This window comes from Carassius auratus, unplaced genomic scaffold (genome assembly GCF_003368295.1).
Source record: "Carassius auratus strain Wakin unplaced genomic scaffold, ASM336829v1 scaf_tig00214178, whole genome shotgun sequence".
NCBI lineage: Eukaryota > Metazoa > Chordata > Actinopteri > Cypriniformes > Cyprinidae > Carassius > Carassius auratus.
The window spans coordinates 214583-238289 of NW_020527545.1; the positions used below are offsets into that span (position 1 = coordinate 214583).

General features: G+C 39.3%; 1 protein-coding gene across 1 annotated transcript in view; it reads left to right on the top strand.

The window, feature by feature from the left end:
* LOC113091273 (uncharacterized) overlaps nt 1-22794 on the top strand; it is a 63296-nt gene extending 40502 nt beyond the window's left edge. The window contains exon 5 of the mRNA XM_026256681.1: nt 22673-22794. Coding sequence (XP_026112466.1) covers nt 22673-22686 — 14 coding nt within the window. The 3' untranslated portion in view covers nt 22687-22794. The remainder of the gene's footprint in view (nt 1-22672) is intronic.
* Nucleotides 22795-23707: the final 913 nt, after the last annotated feature.

A 23707-nucleotide genomic window follows, 5' to 3' on the forward strand; every position in this document is an offset into this window, starting at 1 on the left:
AATTTCATAAATTGTCAGATGTAGCTTGATGCTAACGTTAGCACCAATGCTACTAATAGCAGGTGCTTTTCTTCTTCATAATGCATTTTTGTCTCAATAATTCACGTAAGGTCGTAAGAAAATGTTTTGTTGCATTTTTATAGTACGACTTTTGATAAATAAGGGCTAAATGCAAAGAGAGACTGAAGTGAGATCGCTGCTTTGTTGCTTTGTAAAGCCTGAAAAACCACAATCAAGGCTAATAAAGGTGGAATAAAAACAAAAGAATAATGATAAAAGAATAATGCGGATAATGTGTCATACCTGGCGGAGGTGTGGAAGACTCGTTTGGTGAGAACAATACAATAATGAATTGGGCAGCTTTCAACAGTGAAACATACACAAAGAGCACAGGAATGTTTACATGTGAGATCTTATAGAGATGACAAGTGCCATAAATCAATCTGATTAGCCTTCTCTAAAAACACACATGACATGGCCTTAGAAAATATTTCATAAAATTCACAGTTTTACAGATTCGATTATGAAATTTTTTATGAAGGTTTGGAAGACTTGTGGCCTTAGCTACACTGAGTTTTCAAACTCATTTCCTACATCAGCATTTTTTTAAATACATTTAAAACATATGTTTTTTATATTTTTATTTTTGTTTTTATGTTAGAGCTAATATATCTCTATTATCATAACAGTCTGAGTGATTCTGATCCCTGAACAGTAAACTTTAAAGTGTCAGCTTTGTGAACAAAGGTTGATTATGTATCTAGTCAGAAAGAATCATGAGCAGAAACCTTTTAATTTTGGGTATCTAATTTCGGTCTCCATGCCAAAAAAGGGGGGTTACTAGTAAGGGGTTAAACATCGACACCATCGTGTCAATTGATTAATATGCGCGAGGGAGAGAGAGCAAGACAGCGCTCGTGTTGTTTGAAGACATTGAGCGTGCCGCCGGGGCTTGCTTTGCGCGCGCGCTCTCTCTCTCAGGCCGGTGTGAGGTGAGACGCTTGCGCCACGCATGCGTCGCCGGCTGCGCGTTCGCGCTCTCTCTCTCGCGCGCGCTCGCGCTCGCTCTTTGGCCCATACAGTTAATGAATAACGGATCAACTACGACAGCCTACATCGCACATCCTGCGATGTGACTATCGTGGATTTGTACATCGCGATATCGATGCTTAAACAACACATCGTGCAGCCCTACTAGATACATACTAATACATGCTAGCAACACTTAGCTTAGTGCTAAAGCATGCTAATAATGTAGTGAAAAAGGAAGTTGCTGTGACTCAGGCAAGCAATGTCCGATCTTCCCCAAACTTCACACGTGTGATAGGTGTTCTGTCCTGAACAAGCAACCATGACCAAATTCAGTTATAGTCATAGCGCCACCTGCTAGTAACAAGAAGTGACATGGTTAACACTATTACAGATTCCTAGGAACATATTAAAACGTGTAAACAAGTGTTAAATAGGCTGGCAACATACTAGATATATACTAATACATGCTAACAACATTAGCTAAGTGTTAAAGCATGCTAATAATGTAGTGAAAAAGGAAGTTGCTGTGACTCAGGCAAGCAATGTCCGATCTTCCCCAAACTTCACATTTGTTGAAAGGTGTTCTGTTCTGAACAAACACCCATGACCAAATTCAGTTATAGTCATAGCGCCACTTGCTGGTAACAGCAAGTGACAAGGTTTACACAGTTATGGACTTCTAAGAACAAATTAAAAAGTGTCAATAAGTGTTAAATAGGCTGGCAGCATGCTAGAAACATAACGAAAGATGCTAGCAACACTTAGCTAAGTGTTAAAGCATTCTACTAAGGCAGTGAAAAAGGAAGTTGCTGTAAAAAAGGCAAGTAATGTCTGATCTTCCCCAAACTTCACACGTGTGATAGAAGTTCTGTCCTGAACAAATAACCATAACCAAATTCAGTTATAGTCATAGCGCCACCTGCTAGTAACAAGAAGTGACATGGTTAACACTATTACAGATTCCTAGGAACATATTAAAACGTGTAAACAAGTGTTAAATAGGCTGGCAACATACTAGATATATACTAATACATGCTAGCAACATTAGCTAAGTGTTAAAGCATGCTAATAATGTAGTGAAAAAGAAAGTTGCTGTAACTAAGGCAAGCAATGTCCGATCTTCCCCAAACTGCACATGTGTGATAGGTGTTCTGCTCTGAACAAACACCCATGACCAAATTCAGTAATACTCATAGCGCCACCTGCTGGTAACAGGAAGTGACAAGGTTAACAATGTTATGGACTCCTAGGAACAAATTACAAAGTGTAAACAAGTGTTAAATAGGCTGGCAACATACTAGATACATACTAATACATGCTAGCAAAACTTAGCTTAGTGTTAAAGCATGCTAATAATGTAGTGAAAAAGAAAGTAACAATGTTCACACTGTTATGAACTAAGAATAAATTAAAAAAAGTGTCAAAAAGGGTTAAATAGGCTGGCAACATGCTAGAACCATAATAACACATGCTAGCAACACTTAGCTAAGTGTTAAAGCATGCAACTATGGCATTGAATAAGGAAGTTGTTGTAACTCAAGCTAGCAACGTCCGATCTGCCCCAAACTTTTGACAAAAGTCCCGTACTGAACACATCAGCATGCCCGTATTCAGTTATAGTCATAGCGCCACCTGCTGGCAACAGGAAGTGTCATGTTTAACAATTTTATGCACTATTTGCAACACAATAAAATGTGCCATTGTGTGCTAATCATGCTAGAAATATTTTCAAACATTCTAACACTTACTATGTGCTAAAGGTTGCTATTAATACTATGAAACAGGAAGTTGTTGTAACTCATGCATACAATTCCCAATCTGACCCAAACTTCACATGTTTTATAAGAGTCCTGGCCTGAACACAACTAACGTCCAATATTCAATTATAAGTATAGCGCCGCCTGCTGGCAACAGGAATGACTTATTTCATACTAACTTAAACATGAGATGTCTGATCTGCCTGAAACTTTGCATGTTTAGTAAGAGTCCTGGCCTAAAGACATTTACATGGCGATATTCAGTTATAATCATAACGCCACCTGTTGGCAGCAGGAAATGTGGCAAAAATATTTACTATTTTATAAGCATATGGACCAACGTTCACGGTTCCTCCTATGGGCACCGGGTGGTGGTGAGCCCGGGTGCGAGGGCCCGTTCATCGCTGCTTGCAGCTTTAATTCTTCTTCTTCTTCTTCTTCTTCTTCATCAATCGCATTTTTGAGGGCCTAAACATGCTCCAAAACTCACGAAACTTTGCACACGCATCAGGACTGGCGAAAATTTACATCTGATATAGGTTTCAGAAGTGGGTGTGGCAAAATGGCTCGATAGCGCCACCTGTTAAATTTCAACGGAGTGCGCCTCGAGCTGTGTTTCACGTACATTCATGAAAATCAGTACACACATGTAACACACCATCACCTACAAAAAAGTCTCTTGGTACAAAATCCAAAACCCAACAGGAAGTAGGTTTTGAATTTCCTGTATGATTTTTGTGCAGTTTTTTCCATTTCCATGCCTTATACTTTGACGATCTCCTCCTACAGTTTTAATCGGATTATCTTAAAATTTGGTGAGGGTCATCATAAGACCTTTGTGATGTTAAATTGCGAAGGTTTTGAGTTTTCGTCAAGGGGTGTGTCCCTGGCGGCCTGACAAAGTTTGATGTTTCGCCATGAAACAGGAAGTTGCTGTAACTCAGGCATGCAATGTCCGATCTTCCCTAAACTTCACACATGTGATAGGTGTTCTGTCCTGAACAAACAACCATGACCAAATTCAGTTATAGTCATAGCGCCACCTGCCGGTGACAGGAAGTGACATGGTTAACACTGTTACAGACTCTTAGGAACATATTAAAAAGTTTAAACAAGTGTTAAATAGGCTGACAACATACTAGATACATACTAATACATGCTAGCAACACTTAGCTTGGTGCTAAAGCATGATAATAATGTTGTTAAAAAGGAAGTTGCTGTAAAAAAGGCAAGCAATGTCCGATCTTCCCCAAACTTCACACGTGTGATAGGTGTTCTGTCCTGAACAAGAACCCATGATAAAAATTCAGTTATAATCATAGCGCCACCTGCTGGTAACAGGAAGTGACATGGTTAACACTGTTACAGACTCCTGGGAACATATTAAAAAGTGTAAACTAGTGTTAAATAGGCTGGCAACATACTAGATAGATACTAATACATGCTAGCAACACTTAGCTTAATGCTAAAGCATGCTAATAATGTAGTGAAAAAGGAAGTTGCTGTAAAAAAGGCAAGCAATGTCCGATCTTCCCCAAACTTCACACGTGTGATAGGTGTTCTGTCCTGAACAAACACCCATGACCAAATTCAGTTATAGTCATAGCGCCACCTGCCGGTAACAGGAAGTGACATGGTTAACACTGTTACAGACTCTTAGGAACATATTAAAAAGTTTAAACAAGTGTTAAATAGGCTGACAACATACTAGATACATACTAATACATGCTAGCAACACTTAGCTTAGTGCTAAAGCATGCTAATAATGTAGTGAAAAAGAAAGTTGCTGTAACTCAGGCAAGCAATGTCTGATATTCCCCAAACTTCACACGTGTGATAGATGTTTTGTTCTGAACAAACACTCATGACCAAATTCAGTTATAGTCATAGCGCCACCTGCTGGTAACAGGAAGTGACAAGGTTAACACTGTTATGGACTTCTAAGAACAAATTAAAAAGTGTCAAAAAGTGTTAAATAGGCTGGCAACATGCTAGAAACATAACGAAAGTTGCTAGCAACACTTAGCTAAGTGTTAAAGCATTCTACTAAGGCAGTGAAAAAGGAAGTTGCTGTAAAAAAGGCAAGCAATGTCCGATCTTCCCCAAACTTCACACGTGTGATAGGTGTTCTGTCCTGAACAAATAACCATGAGCAAATTCAGTCATAGTCATAGCGCCACCTGCTGGTAACAGGAAGTGACATGGTTAACACTGTTACAGACTCTTAAGAACATATTAAAAAGTGTAAACAAGTGTTAAATAGGCTGGCAACATACTAGATACATACTAATACATGCTAGCATCATTAGCTAAGTGCTAAAGCATGCTAATAATGTAGTGAAAAAGAAAGTTGCTGTAATTAAGACAAGCAATGTCCGATCTTCCCCAAACTTCATACGTGTGATAGGTGTTCGGTCCTGAACAAAAACCCATGAAAAAATTCAGTTATAGTCATAGCGCCACCTGCTGGTAACAGGAAGTGACATGGTTAACACTGTTACAGACTCCTAGGAACATATTAAAAAGTGTAAACAAGTGTTAAATAGAATGGCAACATACTAGATACATACTAATACATGCTAGCAACACTTAGCTTAGTGTTAAAGCATGCTAATAATGTAGTGAAAAAGAAAGTTGCTCTAAAAAAGGCAAGCAATGTCCGATCTTCCCCAAACTTCACATGTGTGATAGGTGTTCTGTACTGAACAAACAACCATGACCAAATTCAGTTATAGTCATAGCGCCACCTGCTGGTAACAGGAAGTGACATGGTTAACACTGTTACAGACTCTTAGGAACATACTAAAAAGTGTAAGCAAGTGTTAAATAGGCTGGCAACATACTAGATACATACTAATACATGCTAGCAACACTTAGCTTAGTGCTAAAGCATGCTAATAATGTAGTGAAAAAGAAAGTTGCTGTAACTCAGGCAAGCAATGTCCAATGTCCATTCACGTGGTATATGTGTCCTGTTCCGGACAAACACCCATGAACAAATTCAGTAATAGTCATAGCGCTACCTGCCGGCATTGAATAAGGAAGTTGTTGTAACTCAAGCTAGCAATGTCCGATCTGCCCCAAACTTCACACGTTTGACAACAGTCAATTTTATCCACTATTTGCAACACAATAAAATTTGCCATTGTGTGCTAATCATGCTAGAAATATTTTCTAGCAACATTCTAATAACACTTACTATGTGCTAAAGGATGGTATTAATACTATGAAACAGGAAGTTGTTGTAACTCATGCATACAATTCCCAATCTAACCCAAACTTCACATGTTTTATAAGAGTCCTGGCCTGAACACAACTAAAGTCCAATATTCAATTATAAGTATAGCGGCGCCTGCTGGCAACAGGAATGACTTATTTCATACTAACTTAAACATGAGATGTCTGATCTGCCTGAAACTTTGCATGTTTAGTAAGAGTCCTGGCCTAAAGACATTTACATGGCGATATTCAGTTATAATCATAACGCCACCTGTTGGCACCAGGAAATGTGGCAAAAATATTTACTATTTTATAAGCATATGGCCCAACGTTCACGGTTCCTCCTATGGGCACCGGGTGGTGGTGAGCCCAGGTGCGAGGGCCCGTTCATCGCTGCTTGCAGCTTTAATTAGGGCTCAAGCCTGGAGGCCTGGAGAGCCCTATTGTTTTCCTTAGGATTATTATTATTATTATTTATTTATTTATTTTCTAACGTTACGGGGGCTTTTGGGGCCCTTAACATGCTTAAAAAGTCTTGAAAATTTGCACACACTCCAAAAATCTGTGGCCTTTAGGAGCCTGCAGAGGTTGGGACCCGGGCGTGGCACAGGGGCTCTACTGCGCCCCCTGGAACACAGTCATAAATGTTGATGTATAGCTCACACATACTTGCACGTATTAATATGAAACTCAGTACACATATAGATCTCATCGTGCCGAACAACTTGCGTATTGCATGTCATATGCTCCGCCCAACAGGAAGTCAGCTATTTAGAGTAATGTAAAAAGCGCATGCTCTGGAATTTGATATACTTGTCATAGGTTTTTTACTCGATTGCCACCAAACTCTGTCAACATGATCTCAAGACATTGGGGCTGAAAAATTGGCAAGGGATTTTTGATATCTCGAACGGTTTGCTCGTAGCGAGGCGTTGAATTTATGGCGAGAATTGAGAAACAGGAAGTGTCTAATACCATCCACATACATTTCCTGATTTATAATCAAACTTCATCAGATTATTCATTGTATGATGTTGATCGCATATATGTGACTATTAGGAGTCAAAGTTATAGCGCCACCAACTGGCAGCAGGAAGTGTGTCATTTTCAAAATGCTTTGAATTCAGCATCTTATTTTTACTCGATTTGCTTCAAACTTCATCAGAATAATGTTAAAACACAGCCGATATAAATCTGCTGGGGGGATATTGATATCTAAAAATATTGTTGCCGTGGCAACATGTCAAACTGGAATACTTCTCAGGTGATTTTGAGGCATATAACATGCTTAGAATTTCATCAAACTCAGAACACATATCAGTATTAGTGACAGCTAGACACTGGCAAAAGTTCATAAGAGGGCGTGGAAGAGGCACTCTATAGCGCCACCTTTTGTCAAAAGTGGGGGGGTTAGTTTTAGCTACAGACACCAAATTCAGTACAAAAATTTTTCTTATCAAGACGGACAACTTTCTAATTCACAGTCATCAGCTACGACCAACAGGAAGTCGGCTATTTTGATTTGAATGTGGATTTCTTTTTACATTTAGCTGTGAATTAATGCATACTGCTCAGAGGAAAGTAACACTATACACACCAAACTTTGTCTACGTGTTGAAAAAACATTGAGGAACTTAAATTGTGAATGGGTTTTGGATAGCTTGGATGGTTTTGTCGTGGTGATTTTTTTAAATGACAGTAAAGATGGAATTATTAATTTTCCTGCATTTTTAAATTCCAAACACTTCAAAACCCTTTTTCATACAGAAAAAAAGTTATTCTGAGTAAATATGCATAGTTTCATGACTTTACAACACTGTATGGATAACAGAAAATTAAAAAACTGTCAGACATCTCATCTCACTCTGTCCATCTGTTTGAGTGAGTGTGCTTAGACTTCCATTGTCTGAGAGAAATAGCGCCCCTACAGGTGCAGTTACCGGACTAAAAAAGGGAGGAGACTCTCTTTTGGTTTCACTTTTAAATCGGTTAACATACAAATAAATACTTGGATTTAATTCACACTGACAAGCTAAACCAACATATATGATTATTATCAGGTCAGGGCTCATTAATAATTGATGTGTGGTCAGTGATACGTGAGAAACATGAGAGATGAATCACCGCTCTGAGCAAGAGCGTGTGGAATGATGAGCTCAGAAAAACGAGTTTATTCTTGTTTTATAGCTATTAAAAATAAAGTATTGCAGCGATATCACACAATTCACCAATTAGAACACACCAAGAGCTAAATTAAGATGTTTTTGAACTGTTTGTGTGAAAATGAAATATTTGCGGCTGCCTATCTGAAATCACTGCTCCGATCAGCGCGCACAGTGTCACAAGTTCAAAACTAACGAATTTATTCTTGTTTAAGAGCTTTTTAAAATAAATTATTGCCATAAATGCACACAATACATCCATTATAACACAACACGAGCTAAATGCAGGTGTTTGTGACCCGTTTAAGTGCGCATGACTGTTTGAAAGCGCGACTGGCAGAATAACATATATCTCTCGAGATGCAGGATTCTGCCTTTCGTCGTAAGAACGAACACATCACAGACAAGATTATTTCAAAATACATAATAGCTTGGCTAATATAAACGAAAACAGCCACGTGAACATAAACTGTTGAGAAATAAATCTGAAGTGGATATACTGGATTTTAATATTAAGTGACCGCATATACCAGCTGCTTCTGTCTTCAATTTTAATCTATATAAAATATTAAACTCATTCATCTTGGCTGCTTTTTTAATGTGTGTACGTATTTATTTATTATTTTGCTCTAACAAGACTTAATCTATATTTAATTAAATCAATTACATTTTATTTTACATTTGATTTATCCATTTCTGCATCTAAACGCCTAAAAACCTAAACATGCTCTATTATACTATTGTTAGCAATTTCTTTATCGTCCAATTTATCTGGTGTACACACTTTTATTTTCATAATAAACTCGTTTGTTAGATTATACACAGTTACAGTGGTCTATAATAAATATTGACAGGTTTTATTCAAGCTGTTTAGAATGATTGCCGTAGGCTAATTTTTTAAAATGAAAATCCAAAAAAGAAATGTAAATTTTTTTTTTAAATAAATAAAAAACATTGGAAAATAATAACTTGTACTTTTTTAGACATTTTGTATAGTTTCATAGTTTATGCATTATAGTTATAAAAACAAATAAATTTAGCCACTCACATAGAAATCTTAGGCCTTATCCTTTTCTGACAGTTTTAGGGATTTTTAAAAAATCCTAAAAAACCTTATTTGTGCTGCAGATAATAATTTCAAACTCATTTGATACTGACCTCTGACATCCTGTGACATGATATTTATTTGAATTTACATAATCTCATGGATGTAACAGTAAATCTGTTCAGCTCACAGATCAAGACTAAGCTGTAATGCAAGCAGAACTTTCACAAATGCTTACAGGTCAATAAAATCATTACAAAACACTTACAAATCATTTAAGGGATTTGATAACACTGTAAAATAATGTCTAATTTGTTAACATTAGCAAATGCATTGATAACACTTTATAATAACTGCACTCATTAGTAAATAGTCAGTTCATGCTTCATAAAGCCTTGTCCCAATAGTAATAGTCAGTAGTAAGCAGTTTATAAATACAGCTATAAATAGCTTGTTCTTGGTTTATAAGCACATTTATTAAAAAGGAGAGTAAAGGGTCAGTTATCTTCCTATGAAAAATAAAAAAATAAAAATAAACAAACAACAACACAGATTGATACAGAACTCAGAAATGTTATTGTGGATTTATGATAAACTCAGCCTGTAAATGAATTCATTCTCCTCCAAGAAGACACAAGTAGTTCACACCAAACTTTTTTAACATGAAGCCATATACTGAAGATGTTAAATTTCGAATGGGTTTAGGATACCTTAAATGGTGTGGCCATAGCGATTTATTAAAGTAACATAAAAAATACAATAGTTATTTTACTATATCTTTAAAATTTTTAATTCCAACTCTTCATAATTTTTTATATACGTAGAAGTCATCATTTGAAGGAAGCACAGTAAGTTTCATAGCTTTATCATTTTCAAGAGCCAGCATAAAATTAAAACTATCATAACATATAAATCAAGCTTGCAATTCTTAGTACCAATAACGGCCACCAGATGGCGCTATAGGATTACTTTTAAATAATTATTGTAGAAACGAGTATGATTTATAATCATTTACTGATAAAATGACCCTCACTTAATTAGAATAACAAGCTGAAGTATTGTGAACTGTATATTAAGAATAATTCTTTATAGGCTTTATGGACAGATACGTTTTGAGTGACTCTTGAAGGTTTAGCACCACATCCTCTTTTACCACTGTTTAAATTATGTATCTTACAGAACAGGTGTGAATGAATTTTGGATAGCTTGAATGGTTTTCACGAGTTCACATCTACGTATATTAATACCGTAAGTTTATGCGTATTTGGCGTGCTGTCCGGGTGGAGGGCTCCGAGCTCGGGATGTGGCCCGAACCCAGGGTACTCCCCCCGGTTGTGGTAAGAGTAGATGGATCTATAAGTGAGGAGAAATGGGGTGGAGGAGGGATGCTGAAAACTGTCAATGAACAGAGATAGGTTCTGCTGTTATTTATACCTTGTCATGAGTTGATTACTGATTGGTCTCCACTTGTGTTAATCAGGTTAATGAACTGCGACTGTTCCTCCCGAACTTTGTTATAAAACAGCATTTCACGAGTTCACATCTACGTATATTAATACCGTAAGTTTATGCGTATTTGGCGTGCTGTCCGGGTGGAGGGCTCCGAGCTCGGGATGTGGCCCGAACCCAGGGTACTCCCCCCAAAAACAAGAGAGCAAAAGGACAGCCGCCAGACTACGAACCCCCCAAAACGCAGAGATTTGGCGGGCTGACGTTTTTAGAAGTATGGTCGTTTGACCAGGAGATCTTGCATTGCCTCTGGCAGAAGTAGAGGAGCAGGCAGGTCCTGTTGGTTAATAGTTGAGGAAGAAGCGGTTACGATGTCGGGAAGACGGGCTCCACCGTCTGCCTGCGAGGTGTAATGATATATTGACTAGATGCGTAATGTATCCGCTGGGAGGCTGAGGCTCGCTGGACAGATAGAGGAAACAAAATATATTCCTGCATCCTCTGGAAGACTGGCTCGCTGGATGAAGAACAGAAAGAGATGGATGCATACTGCGTCCACTGGGAGACTGAGGCTCGCTGGACGGGTAGAGGAATGAATAGGTATTTACTGCGTCCGCTGGGACACTAGTGCTCGTTGGACAGACAGAGGAAACCAATAGATATTACTGCGTCCGCTGGAAGACTGGGCTTGCTGGACGAAGAACAGGAAGAGATGGATGCATACTGCGTCCGCTGAGAGACTAGTGCTCGCTGGACAGGCAGAGGAAAAAATATGTATTTACGGTGTCCCCTTGGAGACTGAGGCCCAATGGACAGGTAGAAGGAATTAGATAATTACTGCAGTGCTCGTGGACTGATAGAGGAGACAAATAGGTATTTTCTGTGTCCGCTGGGAGGCTGAGGCTCGCTGGACAGACAGAGGAAAGAAAAATAATAATGAAAAATAGATATTTACTGGGTCCGCTGGGAGACTGAGGCTCGCTGGACGGACAGTGGAATGAATAAATATTTACTGCGTCCGCTGAGAGACTGGTGCTCGCTGGACGGACAGTGGAAACGAATAAATATTTACTGCGTCCGCTGAGAGACTAGTGCTCGCTGGACGGGCAGTGGAAACGGATAAATATTTACTGCGTCCGCTGAGAGACTCATGCTCGCTGGAGGGACAGTGGAAACGAATAAATATTTACTGCGTCCGCTGAGAGACTCATGCTCGCTGGACGGACAGTGGAAACGAATAAATATTTACTGCGTCCGCTGAGAGACTAGTGCTCGCTGGACGGGCAGTGGAAACGGATAAATATTTACTGCGTCCGCTGAGAGACTCATGCTCGCTGGAGGGACAGTGGAAACGAATAAATATTTACTGCGTCCGCTGAGAGACTCATGCTCGCTGGACGGGCAGTGGAAACAGATAAATATTTACTGCGTCCGCTGAGAGACTCATGCTCGCTGGAGGGACAGTGGAAACGAATAAATATTTACTGCGTCCGCTGAGAGACTCATGCTCGCTGGACGGACAGTGGAAACGAATAAATATTTACTGCGTCCGCTGAGAGACTAGTGCTCGCTGGACGGGCAGTGGAAACGGATAAATATTTACTGCGTCCGCTGAGAGACTCATGCTCGCTGGAGGGACAGTGGAAACGAATAAATATTTACTGCGTCCGCTGAGAGACTCATGCTCGCTGGAGGGACAGTGGAAACGAATAAATATTTACTGCGTCCGCTGAGAGACTAGTGCTCACTGGACGGACAGTGGAAACGGATAAATATACTAGTGCTCGCTGGACGGACAGTGGAACGGATAAATATTTACTGCGTCCGCTGAGAGACTGGTGCTCGCTGGACGGGCAGTGGAAACGGATAAATATTTACTGCGTCCGCTGAGAAACTGGTGCTCGCTGGACGGGCAGTGGAAACGGATAAATATTTACTGCGTCCGCTGAGAGACTGGTGCTCGCTGGACGGGCAGTGGAAACGAATAAATATTTACTGCGTCCGCTGAGAGACTGGTGCTCGCTGGACGGGCAGTGGAAACGAATAAATATTTACTGTGTCCGCTGAGAGACTGGTGCTCGCTGGACGGGCAGTGGAAACGAATAAATATTTACTGCGTCCGCTGAGAGACTGGTGCTCGCTGGACGGGCAGTGGAAACGAATAAATGTTTACTGCGTCCGCTGAGAGACTGGTGCTCGCTGGACGGACAGTGGAAACAAATAAATATTTACTGCGTCCGTTGAGAGACTCGTGCTCGCTGGACGGACAGTGGAAACAGATAAATATTTACTGCGTCCGCTGAGAGACTGGTGCTCGCTGGACGGACAGTGGAAACGAATAAATATTTACTGCGTCCGCTGAGAGACTCGTTCTCGCTGGACGGACAGTGGAAACGGATAAATATTTACTGCGTCCGCTGAGAGACTGGTGCTCACTGGACGGGCAGTGGAAACGGATAAATATTTACTGCGTCCGCTGAGAGACTTTTAAATTAAACATTTTTATTATGTTTGAAAACGGCGTATTGTGCAGAGGCTAATGCGACAGGGAATGTGGGGCATCAAAGCTGATCATAAACCCTTGTTGAAATTCACTGCGCTTATTGTGAAAACTGAACAGCTTATTTCAGTGAAATGGCTTAACATGATGACTTTTTTTTTTTTTTTTTTTTTTAATATATCTGGGGGAGGTACGGAAAAGGCTCCTGCGGGAGCAGACACTGCTGCGGCAGTGAGGAGATACGAAAGGGGCTCCTGCGGGAGCAGACACTACTGCGGCAGTGAGGAGATACGAAAGGGGCTCCTGCGGGAGCAGACACTACTGCGGCAGTGAGGAGATACGAAAGGGGCTCCTGCGGGAGCAGACACTACTGCGGCAGTGAGGAGATACGAAAGGGGCTCCTGCGGGAGCAGACACTACTGCGGCAGTGAGGAGATACGAAAGGGGCTCCTGCGGGAGCAGACACTACTGCGGCAGTGAGGAGATACGAAAGGGGCTCCTGCGGGAGCAGACACTGCTGCGGCAGTGAGGAGATACGGAAAAGGCTCCTGCGGGAGCAGGCACTGCTGCGACAATGGGGAGATATGGAAAAGGCTCCTGTGGAAGCAGCTCTGCATTTAACCCATCCAAGTGCGCACACGGCAGTGAACGCGCACACACCGTGAACGCACACCCGGAGCAGTGGGCAACCATTTATGCTGCGGCGCCCAGGGTGCAGCTGGGGGTTCGGTGCCCTGCTCAAGGACACCTCAGTCATGGCATGGCCGGGCCGTGACTCGAACCCACAACCCTAGGGTTAGGAGTCCACTCTCTAACCACTGGGCCCTGAGTTCCCCCTCCTTGACTGTGGGAAGAGTAGACAGGTTAGTAACATTTTCAACCTTTGTTCATTTTCAACCAATGTGGAGGAAGTTTTTTACAGTATAAAATAAGAGGCAAAAATGATTTTACTATTGTAAATATGAGTTTATGACAGCATTTATAATTAAACCACGGTAGCCATAAATTTACCGTTGTCTGAGACGTCGTGAAATGTTCTTTAGCATCATGACCATAGAATGTAGTTATGGTTCTGCAAGGTTTAGCATGGTTTCCAGAGATCTGGAGCTGATTCTGGGTAGCTCGGTGGTTTGTGACTGTTGTCTCGTGGCGCGCTGTCTTTTAAGGGGCCGTTCACCTATCACGTCTTTTTTTTTTTTTTTTTTTTTTTTTTCTCTCAGGCGCGTCCGCACCGCATCGAGTTGAAAACATCTCAACTTTTCAGGATGCCGCAGCACAAGAATATCAGACCTGAACCAGGAAGTTGGTCACCAGATCACAAGGTAACCAGTTAAATTGCATGGAGACACCGGAGAGCGCCTAGATGTTCCTCTGAGGTGCTCGCTCATCGCAGTTGTGCCGCCGTGGTACACCATATCGGTTTTGCAAAGGGAACAAAGAGACGTTTTATTTGTCCTCTGTTTAAAGTATTCTCATACTTTTAATAACAGTGGTCTCGGTTTGTGATAGAATGCAACTTCTTCATTCACTGTATGCCATTATGCGAGATGTAAACAGTGTGACGCGTCCACGCATTGCACGCGCGTCGACGTATTTTTTTTTTTTTTTTTTTAGTCGACGCAAGCGATGATGTCGACGCGTCGTTGCAGCACTAATTAGTGGTGGAAATTATGATTCTTTCTAGAGATTCGTTCATTTTCGGTTCATTCAACAAAATGATTAGTTCAGAGATAATTTCTTTGTTTTACACAGAATATGCCAGCAGGTGGCAAAAGAGTGTATTATGTGTTATGTCTTACGTCAACGAACGCATTCACTTGTTACAAAAACTGATCTGGCTTTATTAAAATGTGTGTATAATCGCGTTCAATATATGAAGTCTAATTGAGTTGTTCAGATGAACAAAGCACAGGGTTTATTGCCTAATTAGCATTTTAATTGTTTGGTCAGACAGTTTGTATATTATATATTCACATCCATAAATCGGGGATTAACCTTTCTTTTACGGTCTATGGATTAAACGTGGAGTTGCTAAATATCAAAACGAGCGTATGTGCACAGTAGTACCTATAACTGCGCTTTGCATTTTCGAGATTGACATGCTAAAATAGCAGATTAACCCAGTTTACTCTAATTCATTTTGTTCGCGAACAAGATAAGCTATGTGCCAGTTCATTTAATTCTCAAACGACATATATCCGTTCATTCAGTTCGTTCACGAATGGCAAGTGTGCCAGTTCGGTCATTTCGCTCACGAACGATAAGATCTCTAGATCTAGTTCAGACTCATAGTAAACTCGTTCATTGAAGGGCGTATGCGTTACTACATTCAACAAATCACATACTCTGTCACATCTCATACTCGAAGGCTATCGGCTCGATGTCGAGTAATTCTTTGACAGGATGAAACGGTTGTTACCCGGTTCACTGAGCTGCGCATGCGCTGCTTAAAGCGCCGCGCTGCTATGAAGGGAGGAACTTTACTAAACGAGAAATATGAGTCCGTGGATAACATGAACGATTTGTTCGCCTAAAAGATTCGTTCACCTAAAAGATTCGTTCAAAAAGAACGATTCGTTTACGAATGACACATCACTAGCACTAATGGATACATCTGGAACACTGGTTTCACGTTGTAGTATAGACTGTGGAAACAGAGGCTTCTGAAAACTATGGGAATCATTATGCAATGAAAATCATTATGTCTGTAAAACATACCAACAGACATGATTATGGCAATAACGTTAATTGCAGTTATGTGCTATTCACTTACAAGCAGTTCTAAAGATATTTACTTGCATGCTTTCATATTACGGTCCTAGAAAAACTCAGAATTTACTCACACTGCTGTCCTGCGGCAAAACGAGGGTATAATGATCACACCAGTAGATGGTGAAATATGTCCCCAATAAAATTTGTCCTGCCAGAATAATTGCATGAAACTGGTCTGTAAAATCTCAGTGAGGTTTAAACATGCACGGTAAGGCAGATGATATCTTTGGACATTTCAGTGTGGATGATGACTACCTCATGGCCTGATTTAACAAACTTTAAGCCTCCTTTCCACAGCACGCGACATTTGTACACGATTGTCGCATTTCTCCCTCTCGCGGCAGGCGTGCTTAACTTTCAAACTGGTCGTGCAGTAGCCCTAACTGTTACCTTGACATGTTCACCATGGTAAAGTTAATAATTTGAATGAATATAATGTATAATGTATGAATACATCGTCACAAATCAGATTACCCCCTAAATAAAAACAGTTTTATGGGGCTAATCACGTAAATAATGGTTTAATAATTATTTCTGCCATAATTATTATGAACCACCATTTTACATAAATGATGTTGAAGAATAATGTCAAGGTTAAAAATATAGGTAATTCTGACCTCGCACCGAAAGATCACATCCGGTCGGGCGTTTGCACACGGCCTGGTCGCAGAAGTTTAAATATTTGAACGCATCCGAGGCTCAATTTGGATCTGAATTTCCACATACATATGTGATCGGAACTCCACGCGGCTCTCGCACTACTTCTGGCCGCAAACCTGTATTTACCGTCTTCATCTGAAAATGTATTGATTTATGACGCACGGTCTGCGCCGCTAGAGGAGGTGGCCTCAAACTGCGCCTCGGCCGGAAAAAGCCGCGGTGAAAGGCTGAGCCGCTGCGGGAAGTGAAAGAGGCTTGCTGCAGTAAGAACTGAGGAGCGGGCTGGTTGAATGCCTGCTGGTGCTGCGATTACAGCGCTCAAAGAGAGCCCGGTCTTGATCGGATCAATTGTGGTGTCAAGCGAGGCGAGCTTGAACTTTGCACGGTCTATTGGCCACGACGTGTGGCTTGGCACGAAGAGCAGCTGTCGCGATGACGTTTGATGGTGCTCAACGGCCGTGTTTAATGATCATGGTCAGCAAAGTAGCATATCTGAAAAATCACCGGTATGGATCTCCTTGTTGGAAGGAAGATTTCGTCTGTGATAAGATGACAGACAGCGCGAACCGGGATGCTGAAAACTGTCAATGAACAGAGATAGGTTCTGCTGTTATTTATACCTTGTCATGAGTTGATTACTGATTGGTCTCCACTTGTGTTAATCAGGTTAATGAACTGCGACTGTTCCTCCCGAACTTTGTTATAAAACAGCATTTGTCGTGGTGATTTTTTTAAATAACAGTAAAAAAGGAACCAGTAAATGTCTTTTTATTTTTTTAAAGTGCAGCTTCTAAACACTTATACACATAGAAGATAAATCATTCTGAGGAAATATGCATAGTTTCATGACTATACAACACTATATGGATGATAGAAAATTAAAAAAACTATCATACATCTGATCTCACTCTGTCCCTCTGTCACTGTGGGTAATGTGTGTGTGTGTGTGTGTGTGTTTGTGTGTTAAGTGAATTAGGTGTGAAACTATCAGGGAGCATTTAGTCTCCAGTGCCAACATTTTACAGAACTGCCACTTTCCTGGAGTCTCAGAATTACAATGTGTCAGGTTCTGAGAAATCAAAGATTCCAAAAAAATGATTTAATTAGAATACCATGAAGTATTGTGAAATACTATATATTAAGACTTTATATATAGGCTTTATGAACAGATTAGAGTGACTCGTGAAGGACCAGCACCACCTCCTCTTGTCTGATGGTTTGAGGAATATATCTTACAGAATCTGGGATTAAGATTTAGGAGCTCATTTTTATTCCACCTCCTTTCCTGAAAGTCTGTCTTGCAGAAAATTAATCTTCACATTAACCCCTTACTAGTAACCCCCCTTTTTTGGCATGGAGACCGAAATTACATACCCAAAATAAAAAGGTTTCTGCTCATGATTCTTTCTGACTAGATACATAATCAACCTTTGTTCACTGTTTAGGAAGTTTACTGTTCAGGAATCAGAATCACTCAGACTGTTATGATAATAGAGATATATTAGCTCTAACATAAAAACAAAAATAAAAATATAAAAAACATATGTTTTAAATGTATTTTAAAAAATGTTGATGTAGGAAATGAGTTTGAAAACACAGTGTAGCTAAGGCCACAAGTCTTCCAAGACTTCATAAAAAATTTCATAATCGAATCTGTAAAACTGTGAATTTTATGAAATATTTTCTAAGGCCATGTCATGTGTGTTTTTAGAGAAGGCTAATCAGATTGATTTATGGCCCTTGTCATCTCTGTAAGATCTCACATGTAAACATTCCTGTGCTCTTTGTGTATGTTTCACTCTTGAAAACTGCCCGAATCATGATTGTATTGTTCTCACCAAACGGTTATTTCACACCTCCGCCAAGTATGACACATTATCCGCATTATTCTTTTATCATTATTCTTTTGTTTTTATTCCACCTTTATTAGCCTTGATTGTGGTTTTTCAGGCTTTACAAAGCAACAAAGCAGTGATCTCACTTCAGTCTCTCTTTGCATTTAGCCCTTATTTATCAAAAGTCTTACTATAAAAATACAACAAAACATTTTCTTACGACCTTACGTGAATTATTGAGACAAAAATGCATTATGAAGAAGAAAAGCACCTGCTATTAGTAGCATTGGTGCTAACGTTAGCATCAAGCTACATCTGACAATTTATGAAATTATTAGTACACTTTTACTCAAAACTCACTTTAAACCCCGATCGAGTGTTTATAATAACTTCCTTTAGTGATCAGGGGTGGAATTTGGTCGTTTACTGTTGTAAAAATATGTTATTTGTAGCCTTTTTCATCGCTGCACAAGTTAGCATTTCCGATGTACATTTTCGATTTTTTTTATAAAAACACCCCAGATCTCAAGAAATTCTCATACCAAGCTTTACTATCGTAATCGCGGTTTTATTATTCGGATATTTTGTGTGTACAGAGGTGTTTCAGTGTTGTTTTGGCCAGATTACTACCAGGAAGGAATATAAGTGAGTTGTGAATTTCTATTCAAAATGTGGCATAATACGGATTTATTATTTTGCACTCCTGACATAAATCACTAAATATCGGTCACTGCAACAATGTTTTATCAAAATATTGGTCAAATATCGAAGCTTGAGTCTTTAAACTTTCCATTGATGCACAGTTTGTCCAGATGAAGTAAGACAGTGATGTTTAATGCTGTGAAAGTGAAACAATAATAAACTGGGGCCGTCAGCGATGTTTGCACGTAAAGGGGTTAATTCCTAATTATTTTGCAATTATTTTTGTCAGTTCTTCTTGACCGGTTTTTTTTTCTTCTTCTTTTCTGACCTCATGACCCAGTCAGCATTTTTTGTACAATGGTCAAGTCTTAAGTTATCCATTTCTGTATTGCATTTGTGTTTGATATTTCTCATGGGTATTTCATAATTTTCGACTTTGAGTTAAAACAGTTTGAGTTAAAACTCTTTTTTTAGCGCATTTCATCTGTAAAAGAAAACATGCCTAATAATTCTGCACACCTGAATATAAGGAGTTTTTCTCTTCCAGCTTTCCTGGACTATTGTATAGCACTCATAAATGATTAAATAAAAAATAATGGTAGTTATTAAGATTGATATGGTTTGGAATTGGTTAAATGTGCTTGCACAGTTTACCTGATGCCACCGGGGTGGCGATGACATTGGTGGCTTGAGCCCGCCATCGCTGCTTGCAGCTATATTTATTATTTATTCTTCTAATTTTCTTCCAAGGTTTTGGGGGCTTCTAGGGCCCTTAACATGCTTAAAAAGTCTTGAAAATTGGCAAACACATAGGAGACTGATACACGGGCGTGGCACAGGGGCTCTACAGCGCCCCCTGTAGTACTAAGGGCCATATATCATACATACTTGGTGGTAGACATATGAAACTCGGTACACATATAGATCTCATCAATCCAAACCTCTTTCGTATTGCATGTCATAGGCTCCGCCCAACAGGAAGTTGGCTATTTAGGGTTTAGTATTCAAATTTTTCGTCAAAGTTGTGGAGGCATACTTAGAATTTCACGAAACTCAGAACACACATCATTATTAGTGACAGCTAGACAATGGCAAAAGCTTTTAAAAGGGCGTGAAGGAGGCACTCTATAGCGCCACCTTTTGTCAAAAGTGGGGGGGTTAGTTTTAGCTACAGACACCAAACTTGGTATGTATATTGTTCTTATCAAGACGGACAACTTTCTAATTCACATTCATCCGCTACGACCAACAGGAAGTCGGCTATTTTGATTTGAATATGGATTTTTGAATAAATTGAGCTGTGATTTAATGGATACTCTTCAGAGGAAAAGTTCATTATACTCACCAAGCTTTGTCTACATGTTGAAAAAACATTGAGGAACTCAAATTGCGAATGGATTTTGGTTAGCTTGAACGGTTTTGTCGTGGTGATTTTTTGAAATGACAGTAAAAATGGAAATATTAATTGTCTTGTATTTTAAAATTGCAGCTTCCAAACACGTAAAATAAAAAATAAAAAATTCATACAGATGAAAAAGTCATTCTGAGGAAATATGCATAGTTTCATGACTTTACAACACTGTATGGATAACAGAAAATTAAAAAAACTGTCAGACATCTCCTCTCACTCTGTCCCTCTGCTTGAGTATATGTGCTTAAGACTTCCATTGTCTGAGAGAAATAGCGCCCCTACAGGTGCAATTCCCAGACTTTTGGTTTAGAAGTGAAGTGACATTCAGCCAAGTATGGTGACCCATACTCAGAATTTGTGCTCTGCATTTAACCCATCCGAAATGCACGCACACACACACACACACACACGCACACACACGCACACACACGCACACACGCGCACACGCGCGCGCGCACGAGCACACAGAGCAGTGGGCAGCCATTTATGCTGCGGCGCCCGGGGAGCAGTTGGGGGTTCGATGCCTTGCTCAAGGGCACCTAAGTCGTGGTATTGAAGGTGGAGATAGAGCTGTTCATGCACTACCACCACCCACAATTCCGTCCGGCCCGAGACTAGAACCCACAACCCTTCGATTGGGAGTCCAACCCTCTAACCATTAGGCCACGACTTCCCTAAACTTTTTAATTTTTAAATTGGTTAAAATACAAATAAATACTTAGATTTAATTCACACTGACAAGCTAAACGAGCATATATGATTATTCATAATTATTAATGAGTTTCAGGGCTCATTAATAATTGATGTGTGGTCAGTGATATGTAAGAAACAGGAGAGATGAATCACCGCTCTGAGCAAGAGCAAGAGCGTGTGGAATGATGAGCTCAGAAAAAACGAGTTTATTCTTGTTTTATAGCTATTAAAACTAAAATATTACAGCGATATAACACAATTCACCAATTAGAACACACCAAGAGCTAAATTCAGATGTTTTTTAACTGTTATAGACACAGAAGTGCCTTGAATTTTTTTTTTACCACTCTTAAATGTTTTTTTATTTGATATATCAAGATTTATATATTTAACATGATACAAAAACATGATGGTTTTATTCTGCCAAGGCTGGAAACTGCTTACATCATGTACCACTGCAAAAATCCAATAGGAAAAATAAACTGCAGTAGCCACCGTTCAACCTGAAGAGGGCAGCACTCAGACGTTTTTACACTATATATTGTAGAATTTAAACACTTTATACTCTAATGTCAAAGAAGTTACTCGAATCAATGAACAGCACTAACAAAGCCCCATTATTATAGAACATTAAATAAAAAAGTTGGTTTAAGTTACTCTTTAAATAAATATGAGAGGTGCCCTTTTTTCCTGTTGAACCCCTGCCCCTCAGTCTGTGCACATCGTTTATCATTATTCATCTGTGGGCTAAGAACATTTCAAAATAATCATGTAATTATAATTGGGAAAATTGTTGTTAGATGGCTAGATATAACTTAAACTTTGAAATTGCTAGTTATCTTTCTTTTCTGCTCAAGTTGAGAATGTTTTGATTATTGTAGCTACATTGTTTTTAGATAATGCTTTTAAGTAGGCTAAAATATTAAAATAGTATAGATTTCATGAGGAAAACCCTGAACAGAAACTGTTTTTTTTTTTTCTGTCACATGGACTTGCATATATCTAAATGTAATATTTATACACTGATTATAAATTTATATATCTTAATGTACAAATTATACACTTATTATAGAATTTGATTACAGAAAAACAGTTTTGAACATTATTAACGGATTAAAACATGGTCTATAAATAACAGGCTGGATGTGCAATAACCTTATATCTTAACTTAACGCATTAACTTAACTTAACACATCTGTTTTTGGAAAGCACTGGACCAAACAATGATTTAAACATCTGAAAACAGTGAAGACACTTGATCAGATCAGACATCTGTAGATCTTGGGGTTCAACAGACCAGATTTTTTAAATATGCGCTAAAATAATCATGATGAGAGATGAAGATCAAACTAAGAGCAGAATGGAATATAAACTATAAAACAGACTTGATTCACAAAGAGATGAAGCTCAACCTTCTTGTAAATTCAAACTGTTGGTCTGATTTCACTCTGTGGGTTTAATGATGAGTCTCTTCTGTGTTGTTCACTTCTTGTAGATCTGATGTCATAAACCAGCACAGCAACAGCAGCCACGCCCACCACTGCAGAGACGACCAATCGGATCGCAGCTTCAAAAGTTTCACAACAGCGGGTACAGTCTGAAAAGTAAAGGATCACTCTTTAAATTTTAACTAATGGGTTATTATGATAGGTCTATGTAATAATATGAATATTAGGCTGTGTTTGGACAAAACAATCGTTTTGTGATTTTAGATTTGAATCAGCTTTTATAACCTTGCATTACTGATTTAGAAATGACATGTTATTTAAAAGTGCACTATTTAATATCACTGTTGATATGATTACGCTAACAGAATTGAGTCTGAAATCTCACAGCTGATGTACCTGTATTGAGATTCTCCGTTGTGTTTGAGGGTTGAATTGTTCACTGCACAGCTGGACGACACACATCTGGAGCTTGATGAACTTTCTGCTGATGAAGAACTGTGTGTAGTAGTCTCTGATAATGACAGATGTTAATTTTGTAATTTTATAGCCTGTGCAATGCATAAATACACCACTAGTGGTCGGTAGAGGATTCGCTGAGGATGATAGAAACATGTAAACTAAGAGAAGAAGAGTTCTGGTCCCAAAAGACCCTTTTCACAGTGACGTCAACTAACTTCTGCTTTCCTGCGAAGCAGTGTATCTGTACTTCTGTTATACCAGAGACTTCCCAGGAAAATGTGGGAAAAACTTGAAATATGAAAGGCGTTAGTTAAGAGTTGAGACAAATAATGTTAATCTACTTACAGTCAGGTTTTTTTGCAAACGTTTTTCTGCATCTGCTTTAAATGGTGGCTTGTTCACCACTTGCTTTCAGATTTGTATGACAACGATTATGTGTCCACAAAAAATACATACTTGAAATCTTTCCACTTGATATTTCAGTTCATGTCATTCCTTGAATAATTTGTGAGTAGACTACACAGTGTAAATTAAATTCCCTGTATAGTTCAGCAATAAAAAGACAAACAATGTGATTTTGTTTAATCTAATATGGAAAACAAGTCATTTTTTATATTTACATT